Genomic DNA, 21,029 nt, shown 5'->3' with positions numbered 1-21,029 from the left:
GCCCTAATTTTCGTCAGCTTTTTAAAAAAAAAAAAAAAAAAAAAAAAAAAAAACTTTATTAAGATGTAATTAGCACACTAGTTCATTCATTTGAAGTGTGTAACTCAGGCTGTGATGAAGGCTATTAGCAGAGTATCTCTGGTATTCACAAAGCCCTAAGTCAATCCCCAGTACTACAAAACAATTAAAAAAAATAATAGAAAAATAACACCAGTTTACTTCATGTGACCACATGAACCTGTGAACACTACTGAGAGGCTGAAGAAGGTTATCATTAGAGCCTGGGAATTCAAAGCCAGCTTGAACAACGTAGCCAGATTCTTTCCAAAACATGAAAAAGAAGGAAGGGAGGAAGGAAAGGAAGGAAGGAAGGAAGGAAGAAAGAAAGAAAGAAAGAAAGAAAGAAAGAAAGAAAGAAAGAAAGAAAAAGAAAACTCAAGTTTTTTTAAATCACAGAACCTACTGTTTTTCTGTGCGCTTGTGATTGTGTCCTGACAGCTGGGGGAGTGAGTACTTGAGACGTTTCCTCTGCAGAATGGATTAGTGCGCTCCATTCACTGCAGCACTGCATTCCAAGAGAGCTCTACAAACTCCGTTACACTCTGAACTCACACTGCCCCCCTAATGTTCCTCTAGCTGCAGTCATGCTTGGTTGAGACCCTTTCTTCTTGCTCCTGCCTTTCTTCTGCGAGAGGCAATGCGCCCTTGCCAAGCTTCTCCAGTAACCCTGCAGCGTCACAGCTCTTGATGGTCAGGCAGGTCTCTGGGGAATTTGTTGTATTCATCCATGGTGCTCAAGTCAGAGCCGCCTCTGTAACCCTCCGTTCCCGGTCCTTGCTCGCAGGGAGGCCAGTGATACACAGCTAAGCAGGGAGTGGAGTTGGGGACAGCACCTTTTCTCTTAGTTTTTCACCTGAGGCTGCTAGTTCACCCAGAAATTCAGTAGTAGCTGGCCACACCTGACTATTTTAACATAAACTAACACCGAGTAAGTGCAAGTTTCCATTATCCAGTTACCCCAGTCATATTTTTGTGTACCAGGCACAGGTAACCTCCGGGAACTGGACACCATGTAGAACATTCTCGGTTTAGTGGATAGGAGAGGCTGGGGCAAAAATGAAATGAGCCCAGCCTGTCCTTTTTCTGTGATCCCTTCTCCCCGCTGGTGTCCAAGCATCAGACTCCACCCATGTGGATACCTTCAATTTACACACAAAAATGTATGATTACTTTTTACTACTATTGAAATATTGATCCTATCTGTAAAAATAGGATGCCTTTTGAATGCCTTCTTAAAGAGCTTGGATTTCACTCCCTCTCCATATTTAAAGCCAGCTTCCCTGCGTGCTCAGGGAAACCCCTCTGAGCGGCTGTGAGGGTTTACTTTGTGGACAGACCACGCTCCTGTGCCGGTAGGAAGAAGAGAGGCTTGTAGCATCTCTTCCCCTATGTCACTTCCTCACCTTCTTTTGGAATCATGAAGCTTGCTAAGAAAGTGCAGCCACTGCTGGGGCCCAAACCAGGAGTTCATGTATGCTGGACAAGAGCTCACCACTGAGCTACCCCAGTGCAAGAGCAAAACAATCCAAACAACAGATATCATAGCTGGTAGTAAAATGTTAGGCTAGTTTAAAGTGTACTAGTGGAAAGATTAATAGGAGCCCTAGGAGACTAAAGCAGACCATCGGTAGATGGGATTTCATTATTCAGTGAAAAAAAAAAACAGTGGCTCCACGGTGTTGGTAGCAGCTCACGAACCATGTGGAAAGAGGCTCGCAACCCTGTCTGAAGTGTATGCCAAAATACGGCTCAGGGCAATTAAAGAAAGATACGCCACAGTGGTGGCATGTGCTTGGGAGGTGGAGGCAGAAGGATCACAAGTTGAAGGCCAGCTTCAGCTACATAGAAAATTTATGGCCATCCTGAGCTACATGAGACCCATCCCGAAAACAAAACAAAAACCCAATGCTGATACTTTGCCCAGTGAACAAGTTCTAAGAAGCTGTGATATAGATTGCATCCCAGGGTTGGAGCTACAAGTCCGTGATGGAGTGATTACATTGGGGCACCTGGGCCCTGGCTCCTTCCCTAGGAGACCACAGCACTGAAGAAAAGAGTGAAAACTGAAGTCTCAGAAACTGACTAGCAAAGACCACCGATGCAAATTAATGAGTTAACTTATGTGGTTGCCGCAGGTGTTTCTCTTTGACATTTCAACCTGGTTTACACAGGTTTGCTTTTTTTTAAACTTAAAAATTGTTAGCATACAAAGCTTGCTTCATTATGGTATTGTAAGGGTCCATGGCTTGCCGAAGAGTGACACCCCAGGCCCAACAGTATGTAAACACAGACTGTTTTAGTTCAGCATGCTGGGGTCTCCCATTACCAAAATAGAGAAACAACCAAGTGACCCCACAGGCTCATTTTAAAGCATCTTAGAATTCTGGGGTAGGTGAGCTTTATCTAACTATCTCTAGGCATTCTGGGACGGCAATCCAGACGTGAAGGCTGGGGCCTAGGGTTTTTCTATTAGTAATTGACTTGCCTGGACTTGCCCAGTTCGTAGGCTGAGTCTCCTTAACTGCCAGTTTGAGGTCTGTGGTGGAATCAGCCTAGCCTTCTCAGTATGTTCATGCATGTATGACAATATACTTTATTTCTTCCCATCTCATTGCCCTCTGCACTCCCTAAACCCAGTTCCTGTCTTACTGAACCCCTCACTGCCCTTAGACAAGCACACTCCTGCTCTCATTGGATTCCCATTGCCTTCTTTTCTTTCCAGTGCCCCCTCCCTAAGATCTCGCCCTCTTGTGGTCTCCTTTCTACTTTTTTTTTTTTTTTTTTTTTTTTTTGTCTCAAGTTTATTTGTAAAAACAGCAAAGGACACTGGTCATCTGCAATAGTGTGTAGGTGGGTCCTCTGTCTGTGTCCTCCCCACCTAGCAGAAGCGTGAGTGAGGTAGACAGTTCTGATTTTGACCCCCAGGCTCTCCAGACAGCTTGGAGAACCGCAACGATGGAGAACATCAGTGGCTCTGGTGGTTTCAAGGAAGCCACTGAAGTGCTAGACCCTGCACCCTCTCAGCCCTGGACACTTCTGCACCCTTCAGCTTTCTAGCCCCTTGTTGCCGTGTGTGCACAAGCTTGGGACAGGAGAAGACAGAGAAGAACGGAGCCAAGTCCTATTTCTACTCAAGGACCCTCCTGCCCTGCTCCTGGAAGCAGGGGCCATTTGTGATTAGTTGTGGGTAGCATATCTCATGCCTTTTAAATACTTTGATGTGAGAAAAGTCAGGTTGGGATGTAGCTTAGCTGGGTGGTTCAGGCATGCAGGAGGCCCTCCTTCCATTGCTAGCACTACAGTCAATAAAATACAAAGTAACCCAGTGTCACTGTGAGCTCTCATAAAATACTGTCCCCACCCTGTCCCCTGGGCACCTAATGGGCACCTAAGGATCATAGATCCAGCTGCCCTGACAGAAGCCACAGCATGAGGCTGCTGAAATAGATGGAGGTTTGAGGCATGTTGGCTTTGTCAGAAAGCTGTTTTTATTTGGGGGGTGGTGATATGGGGTGAACCAAGGGTGAGCTAGGCAGTTGCTCCCCCACTAAACCCTGCACCCACCGTAGGAGACCAGCAGTGTTTCTAACGAGAACTCTCCCTGCTTTGTTGTAGGCTTTCTTCCTGGCATATGCCCTGGGATGCTTAAGCATTTACTATGAGAAGGTAAGGTTTTGTGGACACACAATCCTATTGTTCCCCCATTGACAGTAGGTAGAACCCCTTCCCATGGAGCTTTAGAGCCAATGTGTCAACTTTAAAAAAAAAAAGAATTGCTCTTTTTTTCCTGCTCAGACTAAGGAACCTCAGCTGGAGTAGTTCACACGGAAGCAGGGGGACCCTTTTAGCTTGTGAGAGGCTAAAGTTCTCAGAGGCTGGAGAACTGCAGCCTGTTGTGTAAGGAGAAGGGAGCCTGTATCACAATGGTACTAACATCACCAACAAAATGCAGTGTTGTGGCCTGCTCTGCATGTTTAAGGCCTTGGGTTCCATCCCTAGCACTGCAAAAATAATCAAACTCACCAATATATAGTTGTACACATGCTGTGTCAGACCCTTTAAATTCATTGGGTTTTGTTTGTTTTTTTTTTTTTTATATATTTTGGTTTTGTTTGATTTATTTTTATGCGTATAGGCATTTTGCCAGAGTATTTGTGTGCCCCTTGCATGCTTGGTGTCCACAGGCACCACTGAGGGCATTGGATCCCCAGAAACTAGAATACAGACAATTGTGAGCTGCCATATGGGTGCTAGAAATATGCTTTGTTTATGTTTTCTAGTCAAGATCTTCCTTTATAGCCTAGGCAGGCCTGGAACTCACTGTTTGTAGCCTAGGTTAGACTCAATATTGAGGAAATGTCCCTACTTCAGCTCTCAGAGTTCCGGAATTACACATGTGAGCCATGGTGACCAGCTTGCCTGTGCTATTTCTGATCTTCCCACCTCTTGGTAGGAGCTGCATTAACAAGCTAACTGAGGCTTAGAGAAAATAAGTAAGTCAACCAAGTCCACCTGGCTGGTGTGGTCAGAACCAGCTGATAAATGCATGAGCGTGTGGCTTCAGTGTCTCTGGTTTCACCTTTGCCAGGGTATTACCATTGCTGACCTCTAGGCAGATGAAGAAGGGCAGCCCCTCACTGGCCTTTTTTTTGTCCATTTTGAATTTGGCACCTTGCTGATGTAATGCCTATTCAAAGTACTTAGGATACAGTAATGAAGAGGAAAGGAGACAATGGCACCGGACATGTCTGTGTCTGCTTCTTGGGGATCCTCAGATCCCATGCTGGACTCTGCCCTCTTGGGGAGACTTAGTGAGGAATTGAAGCCACACAGGATGAACGAAAACTGACATTAGGTGTTTATGAGAGCTTTTTGTCCTCTGGGGATGGGGCCTAGGGCCTTGTTCACATTAAGCATGTGCCCTACCAGTGAGCTGTGTTTAAACCATATTTGTAGAATTAAAGCTTAGTGTGAGCTAGACTGAGCACATCTCACTGAGAGGCTGAACCCCAGACAGCTGAAGAGTTGATTATTTCCCAAAGTAGTGGAATGAGAAAAGACACTTTCTAAACCCACCCATTTGCTTGCTGTGAGTGTTTTCTGGTGGAATCCTGGGGAAATTCTTTTTCTATTTAAGGCCCTTCTCAGGACACAGCTGGGTTATACTCTACCACCAGGTGGCTGTTCTCTTATCTAAAAGCAAAGATGGAACCAAGGATCATTTTGGGTCTTCAATGAAAATTTTACTTACAAAATTATTTTTTACTTTCCCGAGCCTGGCCTGACATTGCAGTAGCTACTCACTGAAGCCCATGGAACCGTGTTTTAAAAGCTCCCATGGGTTTGTTGCACTTGAGCCCAACACCAGATGCCACGGTTTCCTTTGTCTCCAACATCCTTCCCCAGATCCCCACCTCTTCCCTTGGCCTCCCACCCCTTTGCTTTTGCTGTTCCTCATTTCTAAATGTTAGCCTCTTGTCACTCTAGCCCTGTTCTCCTCTTCTTCCTGTCTCCCTCTCAAGGGTGGTGCCCAGGGCCTGTGTATGCTGAGCCCCATCACTAAGCTGCACACCAGCTTTTCTGAGTCCTCTAGATCCCTGCAGCATAAGAGATGAATGAGAGCCTCAAGTGGGAGCCACATGGGTCACTGTAGACTTTTCTGGTGGCACTTGAGAAGCAGGGGCAAGAAGAGAACAAGTTCAAGGTCAGCCTGGGCCACAGTAGTGAGACTGTCTCAAAAAAACAGTACCTCCCCCCACAAGAACGTGTTTTGGTTTTTTTTGTTTGTTTTGTTTTGTTTTGTTTTTACCTGAAACAGGGTTTCTCTTGTCCTGGAACTCACTTGGTAGACCCACACTGGCATCAAGCTTATAGAGACTGGCCTGCCTCTGCCTCCCAAGTCTGGGATTAGAGGCATGTTCTTGGAGCAGTTTTAATAATATGCACATAGTTTATCTAACCATGTATGCAGGGAGGCTGGACTGTGTGTGGCTCAGTGGTAGGACACTCGCCTAACCATGCACAAGGCCCTGTCTTGCATACCCAGTACTACAAGGGGACAGAGTATGATCAACTTAAAATGACACAAATGACTAAGGTTGCTTGTGTTACTTGCTCTGAGATGGGCCTCACAGTAGCACCTGTGTTGGGAACAGCCACATTTAGTGGTTGCTGTCACATAGTGTGAGTTAGGTCTCCTGATTGGATCCTCTTGTTTGACTTCATTACTGTTGCAGTACCATGCTAGTCTAGATGTCTACTCCCTTACTGAGCAAGAGTGAATAAATGCAAACTAACATCTTTTTAAAAAACAATTTTAGGAGCCTTTGACAATAGTGAAACTCTGGCAAGCCTTCACTGCAGTCCAGCCTACCTTCAGGACTACCTACATGGCCTACCACTACTTCCGAAGCAAAGGCTGGGTGCCCAAAGTGGGGCTCAAGTACGGAACAGATCTGTGTGAGTAGCTCTTGGTGTGTGTGTGTGTGTGTGTGTGTGTGTGTGTGTGTGTGTGTGTCAGATGTGAGGACAGGGTCAGCCCATTTTGCTTGGGATATCGAGATAGCATCTGTTCGGTTGTATACCATTGCTGGGTAGTTGGATGGGATGGGTTAGATCCAAAGAATGAGAAAGCTGTGTGTTGGGAAAGCCTGCCAGCAGGCGCACACTTTCCTAATCACAGCCATGAGTTCTATGGCACCTGCTGCACATCAGTCATGAGCTTGTGTGATTTCAGTCAGGTCTGTTTTCTTGCAGTTTCACTTGTCTCAGACTCTAAATGAGAAGTGTCCTGGGGTTATGATGAGAAGCCACCTGATGTGGCTCATGCTGTCTGTCGGCACAGTGCTGTACATTCCTGTGACACTCCTTATGGCAGCCCTTTGCTATCCTATGTGCCACTGTCATTCCTTACTGCATTGTGCAGAGGACAGGCCATGTGCCCTCATGGGCCAGTCACTCTCAGGCTTTGGATTCTAGAACACAGGCTCTTAAGTGCTTCTGTGTGTCACTGACTCCCCCAGTGATCCCCTTGGCTGTGAAAGGCTTGCCAGGCAGAGCAGACAGCACAGAGGCTGGGGCAGGACATGCTGAGCAGGTCTCAGGAACTGCACAGAGGCAAGAATGTGGAGAGCACTGGTCTCAAGGGAGTCAGGCTAGGACCAGATCCAAAATGTAAGAGAGTCGGGCTGAGACCTGGTCCAGGATGTTTGGGATGAAAAGTCTTCAGAGTGCTGTCTTACCAATGACTGAAGAGAACCAAAATAGAGGAGAGACTTGCTGGTGAAGCTGGGCCTGACAACCCACCAGCAGAATGGGTGTGGCACGTGTACATAAAGGAACCAAGTGGCATCTGGGCACTGGCTCAGATTCTTTGTATTTGTCTGTGGAGGCACAGACTGGGAGTACTCATCTGAAATGCTTGGCCACAGAAGCAATCTGGGTTTCGGGTACGTATAGGATGAGGTCTGTAGTGAGAACTCTAGAATTTGGGTTTCTTTAAGAACACAGAAATATTATAGTGTTTTCATTTTAATCCCAGATAGGAAGATATGGGGCTGCTTCGGAATGTTCACAGTGGCTATGATTTACCTTGTGCTCAAGCAGAGGCATGGTTTTGCCAGCTACAGATAGTTTCTGCAGGTGTATGACATTTGGAATTCTGGGAACTTTTCAGAGGGTCTGTAAATGCTAGAGCCCCAAGAGATGGAGTTGGTGGTTGGTAGTCATTGTGGGGTGGGTGAGGAGGGTTGGTTGTGGTTTGTTAGTTGTCCTGCTCAAAGAAGAAACAAAAGGAAAAAAAAAATACATTCAAGGATCTCTCTCTCTCTCTCTCTCTCTCTCTCTCTCTCTCTCTCTCTCTCTCTCTCTCTCTCTCACCCACCCACCTCTGTCCTTCTTTCTCTCCTATCTAGTAATGAAGTGATAATAGAGGAGTGAAGCCAGGGGTGGTGGGAGGGATAAAGGGTAGAAAAAAGAAGAGCTCACAAAGTAGCCTGTCCTTAATACTCTTCATCCTTTTAATGGTTTTATGCATAAGCACATCATCTTCATACTGTGGAAGTTTCTACTTGTGACATCTCAGCACTCAGCAAGCTTCAGCATAGGAGCAAAGGAGGAGCTTAATGGCAGGACTTTGGTCTTATGTGCCTGAGCCTTGGAAATTAGTGATGCTCTTCATGATTGAAAGAAGTGACAGGCAGTTCTGGGGAGCAGAAGCACCATGGCAACTCCTGTGAGCTGTAGATGTCAGTGGCCTGGGCTAGTCACCATCTGTCTTTGGTTCCCCTCCAGCTCTGAGTCATTCCTTACTAAATAATCAAATCCCATTTCCATATAGGCCATATGAGTGAATGCTGCCTGGGCCTTTTCAGAAGTGCTTGTGAGGCTCAGATAAAAAGTTGTAGAGTATTTGGGAGCCCCCAAAAGTTGTGGCTTTTGAGGTCTTAAGTGACCCAGTTGCAGCTTATTCCATGTCTCTAGGCCTTTTTAAAAAACCCAAAGAAAGTAGTTTCAGTGTATAAAATTCTTATGCTGGGCTGGAAAGATGGCCCAGAGGTTCAGGGCACTGGCTGCTGTACTTTCAGAAGACCTGGATTTAATTCCCAGCATCCACATGGTAGATAACAAACATCTGTAACTCCAGTTTCAGGGAATCTTCCATCCCTTTCTAGCCTCTGTTAGACACCAAGCACACATGTGGTACACAGAAATGCATGCAGGCAAAACACACATAGACACACACAATTAGAAAAAAATTAATAAAAATGTTAATGCTGTAAAATAGGCTGTGCTCAAGCTGGTATTACTAAAACTCTTTCTCGGGGAGGAGACCCAGGCAGTATCTACCCTTCTAATGTCCCAGTGTGGAAATGAAGCACAGTTCTGCGATTACTCTGGGGAGCCAGTCAGTGTATTGAGCTTCTGTGTAGGTAAGGGGTTGTTTACAGTGGCGTGGGCCCTCCTTTACCCTCAACAGGACACACCCAGAAAGCCTTTACTCTGAGGGAATGAGGGTTCACCCTGTGATGACACCTCCCCATTCCCCATATCCTAGTCTTCCCAGCCCTCCCCTAGACCACATGTAATTAAGGAAAGTTGCATACAACAGGTGTAAACATGCTAGATATTCGGGTGAGGGTCTCATAACCCTCCCCACCCCTCCTCTTCCTCAGTGGATATAAACAATCAACAAGCTTGGCTGGATGATCTTTGTTCAAGGTAGCACAGCTGAACTCCCCAGGGAGTTGCTAGACTCAGAGGACAGTCACTCACAACACCTGGTATCCGTTGGATAGTCCTCAGGGGGCACCAGCAGTCCTGAAGTTCTTTACTCACAGTGATAGGTAGGTTGCTGCATACCCATACTTCCCTCTAGGGGAAAGGCCTCTTTTGTTTCTTTTAATCTGGAGGCTACCCACCGACGGCCGATGGAGTGAACTGGGCTCAAGTTGCTGGAGATAAATGTCAAGATAGCTGTGTTGGTCCCAGCTCATGTTTGTGCAGTGGGAGGAGGGGGGTGACCTTGCTTTGTTTCTTTTTGACTTCCTCTCACTCCCATGACCACAGCCACTCTACCTAGCTAGCAGCTCTCCACTGTTCTAGTCCTAAGGGTAAAATGTGAGTTGAAGCAGTCAGGGAGGCTTCAGGTGTGTTAGGAGGCAGCATGGGAAACAGAGGCCAGCTCTATCTCTTCCCACCCACGTGACCTCAGCTGGTTTCTTAATTTGCCTGAGTTCTGTGTTGTCACACCTTAGGATGTTGCTAAAACATTTTTGTAGAGCACTTCCAAGAAGGACTGGGTGATGTGGATCGATGTTATGGTGATACATGATTGGACAGTGGAGAGATAGGCGGAGAAAAGGTAGGAAAATGTAGGAAAACGGAAGAGGGGGTGGAGAGAAAGGAGAAAATATCAAGATAGAGCTCAAGAATGATGAGCTGGATCCAGGTGGACTTAATTGGTATTAGGTAAATATTAATATTTTAAGGGATTCTATAGGTCTTTTATCTCATATAGAAGACCAGTTTGTATCTTTGTCCATTGGATATAATCATATTGTGCAGAGGGTCTGTGGATTGAGAATTTAATATATAAACCTACCATAAAAAGCAGTTGGGCTTTGGAGTAATGTTTGTGCAGGTCGGTAGTGGAAAGGAACACGCCGGGGTGGCCGTATTCACCCGGGACAGAAGCAGCAGGGCAGGCAGAGTGAACCACCTGGGAAAGGAATCCCCTGGAGAGGGCAGGATGTGGACCGAGTGACAGAGTCTAAGTGCTCGCTCCGTACTAGAGCAGTGTTGGCAGAGTGAGACCTTGGGGGCCAATAAAGGGCTAAGCCATCCAATTAAATATTTACTGCAACAGGGCGAGTTGTGTTCTCGTAGCTCACCATTTAGACAAAGTGTACAGTGCCCCAGAAGGGTAAAGATGCAGTTTGGTTCCAGAAATGAATCCATTGGGTGGAGAAGACCTTCATTTCCCCTTGGATGCTTTGGGTTTTGTTTTGTGTCTTGAAATAGAGTTTTACTCTATTTACTGTATTGCCCAGGCTGCTCTCAGAGTTAAACAACCCTCCTGGCTCAGCCTCCTGAGTAGCTAGACTACATTCCTCTGCACCCAGCAATACCCTCATTTGAGAATGTTGGGAAGGGGTTCAGGGAGGCTGGTAACTGGCCTAAAGTCTCCCAACCTGGAGTGACAGAGATTGGGCAGAAAGCAATGGTCCTGGTCCACCTTCTTCCCATTGCTGAACTCCAGATCACAGAGAGCTGTTTGGATGCATTTGGATGTTTCACTTGATGGGAACTGAGTTGTGCTGAAACACGGTGCATAGGAAATGAATGGGCAGATGGCAGCAGGACCACGGAAACCAGACCAGAACAGCAGCTGGGTGAAGGGCCCTGCAGTGTCCTGGAGAGTCCTGAGCTGGCTCCAGGATCATTGTCTCCAGAAAGGAAAGTGTGTTCATTTCTCAAGAGAAACAAGGTTTCCTTGAATTTTCCCCTTTGGGGAGCAAGGGGACAGCCAGTGCCACGGGGCTAGCACATAACACTGTGGCAAAACTGTAGATTACTCTAGATTTCACCCGTCAGGGTATGGCCATACCATTCATTTATAGATGTCAGGCCTGCGGCTCACCAAAGCGCTCACTTTTATTTCCATGAACTCCAGTGAGCATCTCCAGGTAGCTCCAGACAGGTTCTCAGGGTCCTGGACTTCTCCGTGTTAAAAGTTGCTCCATCTTCAGCACAGGCCCTCAAGGTCACTAGCTAAGTGCTGAGCTCTGGACCCTGGAGGGCTGTTCGTTGGCCACATGTGCCACGGCTCAGGGCCAGGCCCAGCTGCTTAGGCACTGAGAACCTGGAGGAAACTAGGTAGACACGGTGGGCAGCTGGCCAGTCCCTACCTCCAAGGCATCCCCAAGGCGTCCCTGCAGAGCGCTACCATCCTTAGGCTCCTTCAAAGAGAGGCTCCTTTTGATCTCTACAGACTGGCCTCACCCCTTCAGTGTCAGATCCCATGAGAAAGACAAGCTGGTAACTGGATGGAGCGTGTGGCTGTGGATCTTTGTAGCCTCCCAGCTGAATTTCTTATTTACTTACTTACTTACTTATTTTAGTTTTTATTTATTAGTGTGTATATGACTCACTCAGCTTGTATGAGCACATACCATAGTATGGGCACATGTGCTATGTATGTATAGGCATTCATATCAAACATTTTTTTCTTGCTGAGATTTCTTGCTAACCCCTGCATGTAAGTGTGTTGTGTGTGAGGCATGCGGATGCCTGCAGGTAAGCATGCAACAGGAAACCGGAGGAAGAGGTCAGGTGACATTCTCTGTCACTCTTTATCTTATTGCCTAGAGACAGGGTCCCTCAGTGAGCCAGACATAAGCACATTATTTCCTGAGAACTGGCCATCAAGTTCTCACAGTCTACCTACCACCCCCTGGTGCTGGGGTTTCAGGCATGCATAACCATGCCCCACTTTCTATGTGGTGCTGGTTTTTTAAAACTGTCCTCACGCTCAGACAACACTGAGCCAGGCCCTGAATTCCTGCACTTGACTAGCCCAACGGCTGGGAAGGGATCCTTAACTTCCCTGAAAACTATGCATCTCCTGTGCGACACTCGCCACAGCACCAGCAGGCAGGGCCCACTCTCACTCTGGGTTTCGTAGATTATAACAAATCACAAATGATGTGCATCACATGGACTTAATGTTCTTCTACCACTTCCCACACATGGAGAAAGACGAGACCCACTTGTAGCTAGGAGTGTGGCCTGGGCAGAGTGAATCACTGGACTCAGACCCCAACACCAAATAAAATAAAAAAGAATGGCTTGTACTTAGGGAGTTGTTTGTGGGTGTCAGGGTTCGGACAGCAGATTTGAGCAGCTTCGTTGCTTTTGGGGAGAAAGAGTTTGGATCTGAAGCCAGGCTGGGGCCAGAGAACAGAGTGGCTCGTGAACAGAGCTGGCGTTAGCTCACTCTGGTGGCCATGAAGGGCTAACATCTCCTTTCTCTCTTTGCAGTGCTGTATCGGAAAGGCCCTCCATTCTACCATGCAAGGTTTGGAAATTTTTAAATTAATTAATAGAAAGGACACAAGGAAATACCTGGCTTTGGGTTTAATTTTCAGTGTCTCAGAGGCAATTAAAAGTCATGTTCTGGGCTGGAGGGATGGCTCAGTGGTTAAGAGCACTGACTGTTCTTCCAGAGGCCTGAGTTCAATTCCCAGCAACCACATGGTGGCTCACAACCATCTGTAATGGAATCTGATGTTCTTTTCTAGTGTGTCTGAAGACAGCTAAAGTGCACTCATATTCATAAAATAAATAAACCTTTAAAAAAAGAGTTAACATTTAAAAAGTCATATTTTTAGCTGAAAGGCCATGGTGAGGTGATGCATGCCTTTAGATGCATGCCTTCAGGAGGCAGGGGCAAGTGGATCTCTGGGTTCAAGGACAGCCTGGTCTACAGAGTAAGTTCCAGGGCAGCCAGGGCTACACAGATTCTGTCTCAAAAAACCAAACCTCTCACCCCCCAAAAAAAAAAAAGTCAGACTCCAGGGGCTGAACAGATGGCTTAGTGATGAAGAGCACTGGTTGCTCTTCCAGAGGTTCCGGGTTTGGTTCCCAGGACCCACATGATGGATCACAACAGGAGGATCCAGGGTCTTATTCTGACATCCACAGGCACCAAGTGTGAACATGGTGCACAAACACACATGCAGGCAAACACCTATACTTATTTTTAATAACTTTTACATTTTGTGTGCACTGGTGTTTTGCCTGCATGTATATCTATATGAGGATGTCTGATCCCCTAGATCAGTAGTTACAAACAGTTATGAGCTCCCATGTGGGTGGTGAGAATTGAACCCAGGACCTCTAGAAGAGCAGCCAGTGATCTTAATCACTGAGCCATCTCTCCAGCCCAAACACCTATACTTATAAAAATAAAATATATCTCTCTAAAAAGTCATGCTCTTGGCCCAGTGTGGCAGCATGTCTCCTTACCCCAGTACTCTGAGGAGGGGCAGGTGGAGCTCTCTACATCTCAAGTCAGCCTAGTACATGTGAAATTAAACCTAATACCTTCTGGTTTAATCAAGGCTTCATAGTGAGACCCTGTCTCAGAACAAACCCTGAGGCTCCAGGCTGGCCTGGGGTGCAGTGGTAGAATGCTGGGTTCCTGGTCAGCACTGAAGGACATTTTAGCACACTGGCCTTGTTACATGGTCCACACAGTGAGTGATGGTGTCATGGCTCTGTGTTAAATACCAAGTTAGTCTGTAGCATCCTAAGAGCACCCAAGTGTGAGTATCCAAACAGTCTCAAGAATTTCCAGCTTTCACATTGGGAAAAGTAGGTCTATTCCTTACTGACCATAGGCGTGCATTCAGCCTGAAGGATGATAGCTTCCCGTCCGGTTGGTCATTGGTTGTTCTCTTTGTTGGTCTTGAGTTCTAACAGCAGGCGATGTGAAATTCTTCTGTCTTAGTTCTACACTGTTCTCTGAGCAAGTTGACAGTGTGGCTTTTCCAAAATCTCCGTCTTGTTTTCCAGCTACTCTGTCATCATTGAGCTCGTGGATGACAACTTCGAAGGCTCCCTCCGAAGGCCTTTTAGCTGGAAGTCACTAGCTGCCTTGAGCAGAGTCTCAGGGAACGTCTCCAAGGTAACAAGCTAAGCCTCGCTGCCACTTAATTTTCTGGCTCCTTTGCTTTTCTCTTTAAGTCAGTAGAATTTTTTTTTAATGGGGATGTAGAGGATGGAGAGGTGGCTCTGTGGGTAAGAGCACTTGACTTTGAGTTCAGTTCCCAGCACCCAGATCAGACGACTCACAACCACCTGTAACTCCAGCTCTGTGGGCACTGCACTCACATGGTGCACACATACACACATAAATAAAAATAAGTTTGTGTTTCAAGTCCTTTGGGGCTTAGTAGTTAAGCGTTCACACTGCTCTTCCTTCCAGAGGAAGAGATCACCACACCAGCCTTCTGAACTCCAGCTCCAGGCGATCCAGTGCCCTCTCCTGGCTTCCACAGGCATCTGCACTCCCTACACAGACACACAGATATACACATAATTAAAAATTTTTAATTTAAGTTATTTGTATGGTTTAGTATACACCCGAACCCCGGCACTTGGAAAGTGGAGACATTATGATCATGAGTCTGGTCTTCCTTCTCTGGTGATATATATAGAATGAATGAGTATTTTCCATCATGGATGTGTAAGCAGCGTGTCTGCTTTGTCACATCCCCACATCCTCTCCACCATTTTAAAAGCAAGAGGTGTGTCCTATGAGTGTGCACACTGCAGTGAATCAGTGTACACAGGGTGGATGGGGGTGCCTGCTCCCCTCCTCACACACCGATACATGTGATCTCTTTGTGGAATATGGAAATCGTGTCAACTTTTCTCGGCAGGAGCTGATGCTGTGTTACTTGATTAAGCCCTCTACCATGACTAACGAAGACATGGAGACCCCAGAATGCATGAAGAGGATTCAAGTTCAGGTGTGTGAGCACAGAGACAGAGCCACACCATCCCAAGAGCCTGCACCCTCTGCAAGGAATGTCACCTCCTTCCCTGTGAACCTGTCAGGCTCCACCTTCCACAGCCTCAGCCAATCTATCCCTTGCTTCCCCATCTCCAGCTGTGGGTGGAGCTCAACAGCCAGGCCAGGGTTACCCACAGGTCTCACTCCCAGAGACTAGCTGCTCCTCCCTCCTTGAACTTCTTACGTGGCTTCCTTCAGTACTGAGAGTGGAACAGAGCCTGACTCACAGTAAGCACCTGTTGTGCCACACACACACCTGAGCCTTGCACACCTATGCATGTCACCCCCATGCTCCTGCATTGAACCCAACCCCTCCAGTAGTCCTGGCTGCTTTCCTCTGCTAGGGCTGCTAAGCTCACAGTAGAGTCACAGCTGTGTGTTAGTATCTCTGAGCCCTTCCCCACTGCCCACTGCGCTCAGGACTTCAACAATACCTTAGCTTACCCCACAGCCTGTGCACTCTTGTTTTCCTCTCTGTGTGTCCCCTCCCTGGTCCCAGTCAGATGGCCTGTTGGCCTCCAGGGCCCTGGTGGCACCTCCCTCCATTTGTCCTGATATTTTCTAGGTTTGTAATTCATAAAACGTCAGTGTCCACTTTTCACTTCCCATGGCTGGCTGACCCGTACCAGTGTGTGCCAGACCAGGTCCTCACTCCCAGCCTAACCTTGGCTGCTGCTGTGTGCTGGGGGCTTCCCGTATGAGGGTTATGTTTACACCTCATGCTTTCTCCACATCTTCTTCTTTCAGACTGGGAAGGGAATCCCTGCAGACTAGCAGTCTGTGACAGGCAGCTGTGACATCACATGCTGGGGAGTCCCGTTTTCACTTCTGAACTCCAGCCCTCTTTTGCTTGATTGCAGGAGGTGATTCTCAGCCGATGGGTTTCTTCCCGAGAGAGAAGTGACCAAGATGAGCTTTGACCTTTCAATCCTAAAGCCCACAGTTCACCAACAGCTCTGACTGGCATCAGCCTGCTCAGAAGGAGCATCAGCATGTTTGGGGATCACAGGACCCCATGCTCTGTTGCTTTAATAGAAAAATCTACTCCTTTAGCTTAGCACACCCAAGGACTTCAAGCGATTACCCACATGACTGGAAATCCATACTGAGTGACCGGTGCATTCTCAATGAACTCATTGTTTGACAGGTTGGTGCGTTGACTATTAAAGATCTTGCATCTTGCTTTGGAGAACTTCTTACAAAAAATAAGCAGTGAAATTTTTTTCCAAGAGAACAAAGGCAGTCAACACTTAGCAGAACCTGCCGCCATGGGTTAGAGAGGAAAATGTTGCCTGAGGGGCATTTTAGGCATCTTAGGTTGTGTTGCTATAACAGAATGGCTGGTGCTGGCTAGCACATAAAGAAAAAGAGCTTATTTGGGTCATGATTTTCATGGCTGGAAAGTTCAAGCAGCATGGCACTTGGCCGCATCATAATGTGCCAGAGAAATGAAAACCAAAAGGCGAGATGGGAACGGGGCTGTGGCTCTCTGACCGATCTCCAGGGAACCTACCCACCCTTGAAGAACTGGAATCCCTTACAAGGGGAAGGTAGTGATTTGATCGTCTCCCTTGAAGAACTTGCCCCCCAGCATTGTTAATGGGTAAGTTAAGCTTCAACATGTTTGGGTGGGGACGGCACACATTCACAAGATAACCATCAGGATGTGGTTCTGTGGGGGTGGATTGAGAGCCACAGCATGAGTTAGTGAAAGGATAAAAAAAGTCTGAGGTTCTCCCAGGTCCAGGCTCAAGAAATTGGCAGATGCTGTGAGCACTTGGTTTCCGAGCAGTCTGCTGAAACTGTTAAAAGCAATGATCTTTAAAAAGAAACTGGGCGTGTTTGCTAACTGCTGTGGCCCATGTCCTCCAGCTTCCTGACTCCATGAAGTCTGCTCATGGTCCAGAATCCTAGTTGAGGGCTTCTGTACAGGCCTCGCTCCTGTCCACACACACCTTAGGCCCAGTGATCTGAAGATCATGCTCAGCAGTGCAGCTCCCCAGAACCCCATCAAGCATCAGTAACTGCGCAGAGATGCTTGCTTCTACCTCATACTTAGCATTTTTACCATCATGGCTTCCCTCAGGCTCCAGAGCAGAGATTTTTTGTGGCTTCCTTCTGTTTTAAGTGATCACTTTTCAGAATGTTTAAAAGTCAGAAGTTTGAGGAGCCACCGCATGTATCTTATTCAGTTCTGCTCAGAGCATGGATACACCACAGTTGGAACCCTTCCAAGAGTGCTGTTACCTGGCACATACCATCTCAGATCCCTTGAAGGTTGTGTGACTCCAAGATTACAGGCTCCAATAACGGTGTGGTGGAAAGCCCAGAAGACATAGGTGTCACTCTGCACAAAGCTGTAGAGGATCATCACTGGACCAGGGTACAAGTCTGCAAAGTAGGGTCTTGGATTTGACCCCACCACTGAGGAATGTGGCAGAGCCACCATCTTCTCACTTGGTTTGGTTTAGAGCTGCTGGGAGTCAGGCCTTGGTAATGCTAGGCCAGAGTTTAGTACTGGTAAATCCCCAGATCCAGATGACTTGGACCTTGTCCAGCCAGCCATTGCTATAAAGCCTTGGGGAGCTGGGCTGAAACACATCAGGGGAGTTGATCAAATAGCACCTGTGGCTTCCAGCCAGTAGCAGTGTTAGCTTACCTTTGGAGGACTTGTGCCCTTCTGAAACAGATTTGAAATGTCATTTGTTTAAATAGCCCAAATTTGCCTGATGGTGGTGGTACATGCTTTTAATTCCAGCATTCAAGAGGCAAAGACAGGCAGATCTCTGTGAGTTTGAAGCCAGCCTAGTCTACAGAGTTAGTTCCAGGACTGCCAGGACTCTATCTCCAGTGAATGAATGAAAAATAAAAAGTTCAAGTTAATCAAGATTAGAAACGTGCCCTATAACAAAACCATGTTCAGGAACCTTACAGCTCTGATGTGGAACAGTGCCCCAAGGGAAGGGTATCCTGAGACATGGGCACTCAGGAACCATACAGCTCTGAGAGTGTTGTAAGACCCCGAGGAGTCTTAGCTCAGAACACAGTCAGACGACAGACCGCTACAGTGGCAAGAGGTTTTTATTCCATATACATGGGGTTGCTCATCCTCACAGGGAGAGTCAACCCCAAACTTAAAAAGCATTGTGAGGGGGGTGAACTACTATTTTACTATTGGTCAGCAGTATAATTTTCAGAAAGAGGAGAAAAAGGGGAGAAACTTTGGCAGTGAGGTTGTTTACAATTTGAATTCTCCTTGAAAATTAGTATAGGGAGGGGTAGGGGAGCTGTTCCTAAAGCAGTCATTTTTGTTTTGTCTTAACTCAGCTTGGTCAGTATAGCTTGACCGGTCCACTAAAACTTTGTTTTTACATTTCAGAACCTTATTTATATATTTCAAAACTTTGAGGGGTTTTGTCCTTGTTGTGTTTCTCAGAATTGGGTGATTAGAGCATGAGCTAACTATGACATGCGTCAGGACCCTATCTAGGGCTTCCTAGAAGGCCAGGTAGCTATCAGTCAGTATATTCTGTGTTTTTTTCTGAGAATTACTCTGGACCATTGTTTTTATTTGTCAGGCACAAACAGCATCTCATAGCCTTGGGATGAATGGAAAATCTCTGAGTCTGACTTTAACCATTTCTGTGTCTGTAGGGTCTCACATTCAGTGTTTGTAGGGTATTTTGGAAAAGTCCCAGAGCCCCTAAAAACTTTTTTACATCAAGAGGAAACCTCAGCAGAGGCTTTGCAGCTCCCAGGGGGAGGGGATCCTCGGCTGAGCTGAGGAGCTCAAGTGCCTCAGCCCCGCCCCTTCTTTTCTCTTCATTTTCTTCTTCATGACTTCTTCTGACAAGAGATTAATACCAGGTAGAAAGTCCCATGAAAGAGATTTAGTGGAGGGTTCTGAGTGTGGAGGGACAAATCTAGGGATGGTTGCTCTCTGCTCTTGGGAATGGGCAGCAGGGAATTGGACAAAGGGCGAGGCTTCTATAGGGTTTCTTAGGAGGCAGAGCTTTTCAGGGCAGAGATTTCCAGATTGAAGATTGGTGGGATTCCAGGTCCTGAGCTTGGGAGGTTCGGGGATTGGTGGGTTTTCCTGCTCGGAGATTAGTGCCTTTTTTACCCCCTTCCCCCTGCATTGGGCTCATGGGTTACGGTGGGAAGACCTTTCTGGCCTCAGCCAGCTTTGGCTGAGGTACCATCTCTATGGAGCTGCTCGGGAGGCTAGAGAGGAGGTGCTACCACTGCAGACAGCCCTTGTGGGACAGCTCCTGCAGTGGCGTTTCACCAGGACAGCTTATGTAGGGCATCTTATTGCAGCATAGGCTGGGGCGGGAAGGAGGAGCTGATGGCCGCTTTGATGGCTTTTGTGTCACACAGCTTTAGGACTACACTGGTATTTTCTCTCCCTAAGTGGGTTTGTCAGGTATTTTGCCACAGCTATAAGGGAAACAACTAATACAACTGGTGTCTGTTTCCTGTGTTAACACAGCCCCAGGCCATGGGGTGTCAGCAGTCCCCAAAAGACCCAAACAGCTGAGGAGTAAGTGTGATGAGTCAGGAAAGGAATTTCAGTGTGGCCAACACTGAGGACACATCTAGGACCTAAGCTTGGCTGTGTAACGTAGAAAACCAAACACAGCAGGCCAAGTGCACACATCAGCAGTCCTGGCTAAGGACCAGGTTGGCCACTATTACCTCAGGTTGTTGTTACTTGAGGAGCACAGTTTGGGTGGCGTGTGATAAGGTGTTTGATGTCCTGTGCCATGAGGTGTCTGGTGTATTGTCTGTCGTGAGGTGTTGGGTATGCTTTCATGGGGTGTTGGGTGTCCTGCTTTCAGTTTGTTCTCCCTAGAATTTGAGATCAGCTAGAGAAGGAAAACATTCAAAGAGAGAACAGACCAGAGAGGAAATGAAGTATGTTAGAGTTTGGGCCCCTCTGTCAGAAGGCAGAGGAAGATGGGTGAAGGACGGTTTCAACAGCACTTCGGTTACACTTGGGGGTTTTGTCGTTTTAATTTTGAATTATTATTATTTAATGTACATGGGTATTTTGCCTGCATGTGTCTGCCCACCACATGCCTGCTGCCCACAGAGGCCAGAAGAGGGTATTGTATCCTCTGGAACTGAAGTTACAGGGGTTCTGAGTTGCCACAAGCTGGGAATTGAACCAAGTCCTCTGCAAGAGGAACGGATGCTCTTAATGGCTGAGCCATCTCTCCAGCCTCTGTTACCTTTGTTTCTTTTTTAGTTTGTTTAGCATTGTTTAATATTTTTAACACTCCAAAAGTTGCTGAGTGGGTTTTTTTTTTTTACCACTTGGCTGCATCTCCAGTCTTCCCATGAGTCTTATAAGACATATACTTTCAGAACCTCCTCCCCACACCCTTAGCTCCCCACTCTCTGGTCCCTCACTCTTTTCATTCACATCAAAAAGTAAATGTGCTCAGTTCAAATTAATTGATACAAAGAGTTTTCTTTGATCAGTGAATAATGTTCTTTCACTCTGATTATAGCAGAGTCTCAACTTAAAAACACACTGTTGGAGAAATTTAGTTGTAATGAATTTTTTTTTGAAACCTGGGGCAGTTTTATTTATTTTTTTCTTAAATTGGGAATGTGGTTCAGGGGACTGGACCTGGGGTCTCTTACGTGATACAGATGGTTCTCCCACTGAGCTATATACTCTGTGGTTTTATTGGTTTTTATAAATTTTCATTTACTTTTGTTAACTTTATAATTTTCATATAATAATCTTAATGGAAAATTGTATACTTTTTAAAAATGAGTCGCAGTTAAGTACAGTTATAAATCTGCAGTACCATTTAAAGCCAACAAACCCAATGTCCTGTCTCAACAACCCTCACATGCAGCATTTGGTACAAACTGC

At 46.6% G+C, this 21,029-nt stretch overlaps 1 protein-coding gene across 1 annotated transcript in view; it reads left to right on the top strand.

Moving 5' to 3' along the window:
- The window catches only part of TSEN2 (tRNA splicing endonuclease subunit 2), a 32,696-nt gene extending 16,448 nt beyond the window's left edge, over positions 1-16,248 (top strand). Inside the window, exons 7-12 of the mRNA XM_080913908.1 lie at positions 3,676-3,726; positions 6,381-6,519; positions 12,601-12,637; positions 14,137-14,248; positions 15,006-15,095; positions 16,000-16,248. Of these exons, the coding sequence (XP_080770034.1) occupies positions 3,676-3,726; positions 6,381-6,519; positions 12,601-12,637; positions 14,137-14,248; positions 15,006-15,095; positions 16,000-16,059 (489 nt within the window). The 3' untranslated portion in view covers positions 16,060-16,248. The remainder of the gene's footprint in view (positions 1-3,675; positions 3,727-6,380; positions 6,520-12,600; positions 12,638-14,136; positions 14,249-15,005; positions 15,096-15,999) is intronic.
- Positions 16,249-21,029: the final 4,781 nt, after the last annotated feature.

Source organism: Micromys minutus (genome assembly GCF_963924665.1).
Source record: "Micromys minutus genome assembly, chromosome: 3".
Lineage (NCBI taxonomy): Eukaryota > Metazoa > Chordata > Mammalia > Rodentia > Muridae > Micromys > Micromys minutus.
The sequence above is the reverse complement of the archived record's forward strand: the minus strand, read 5'-3'. Positions and strand labels throughout refer to the sequence as shown.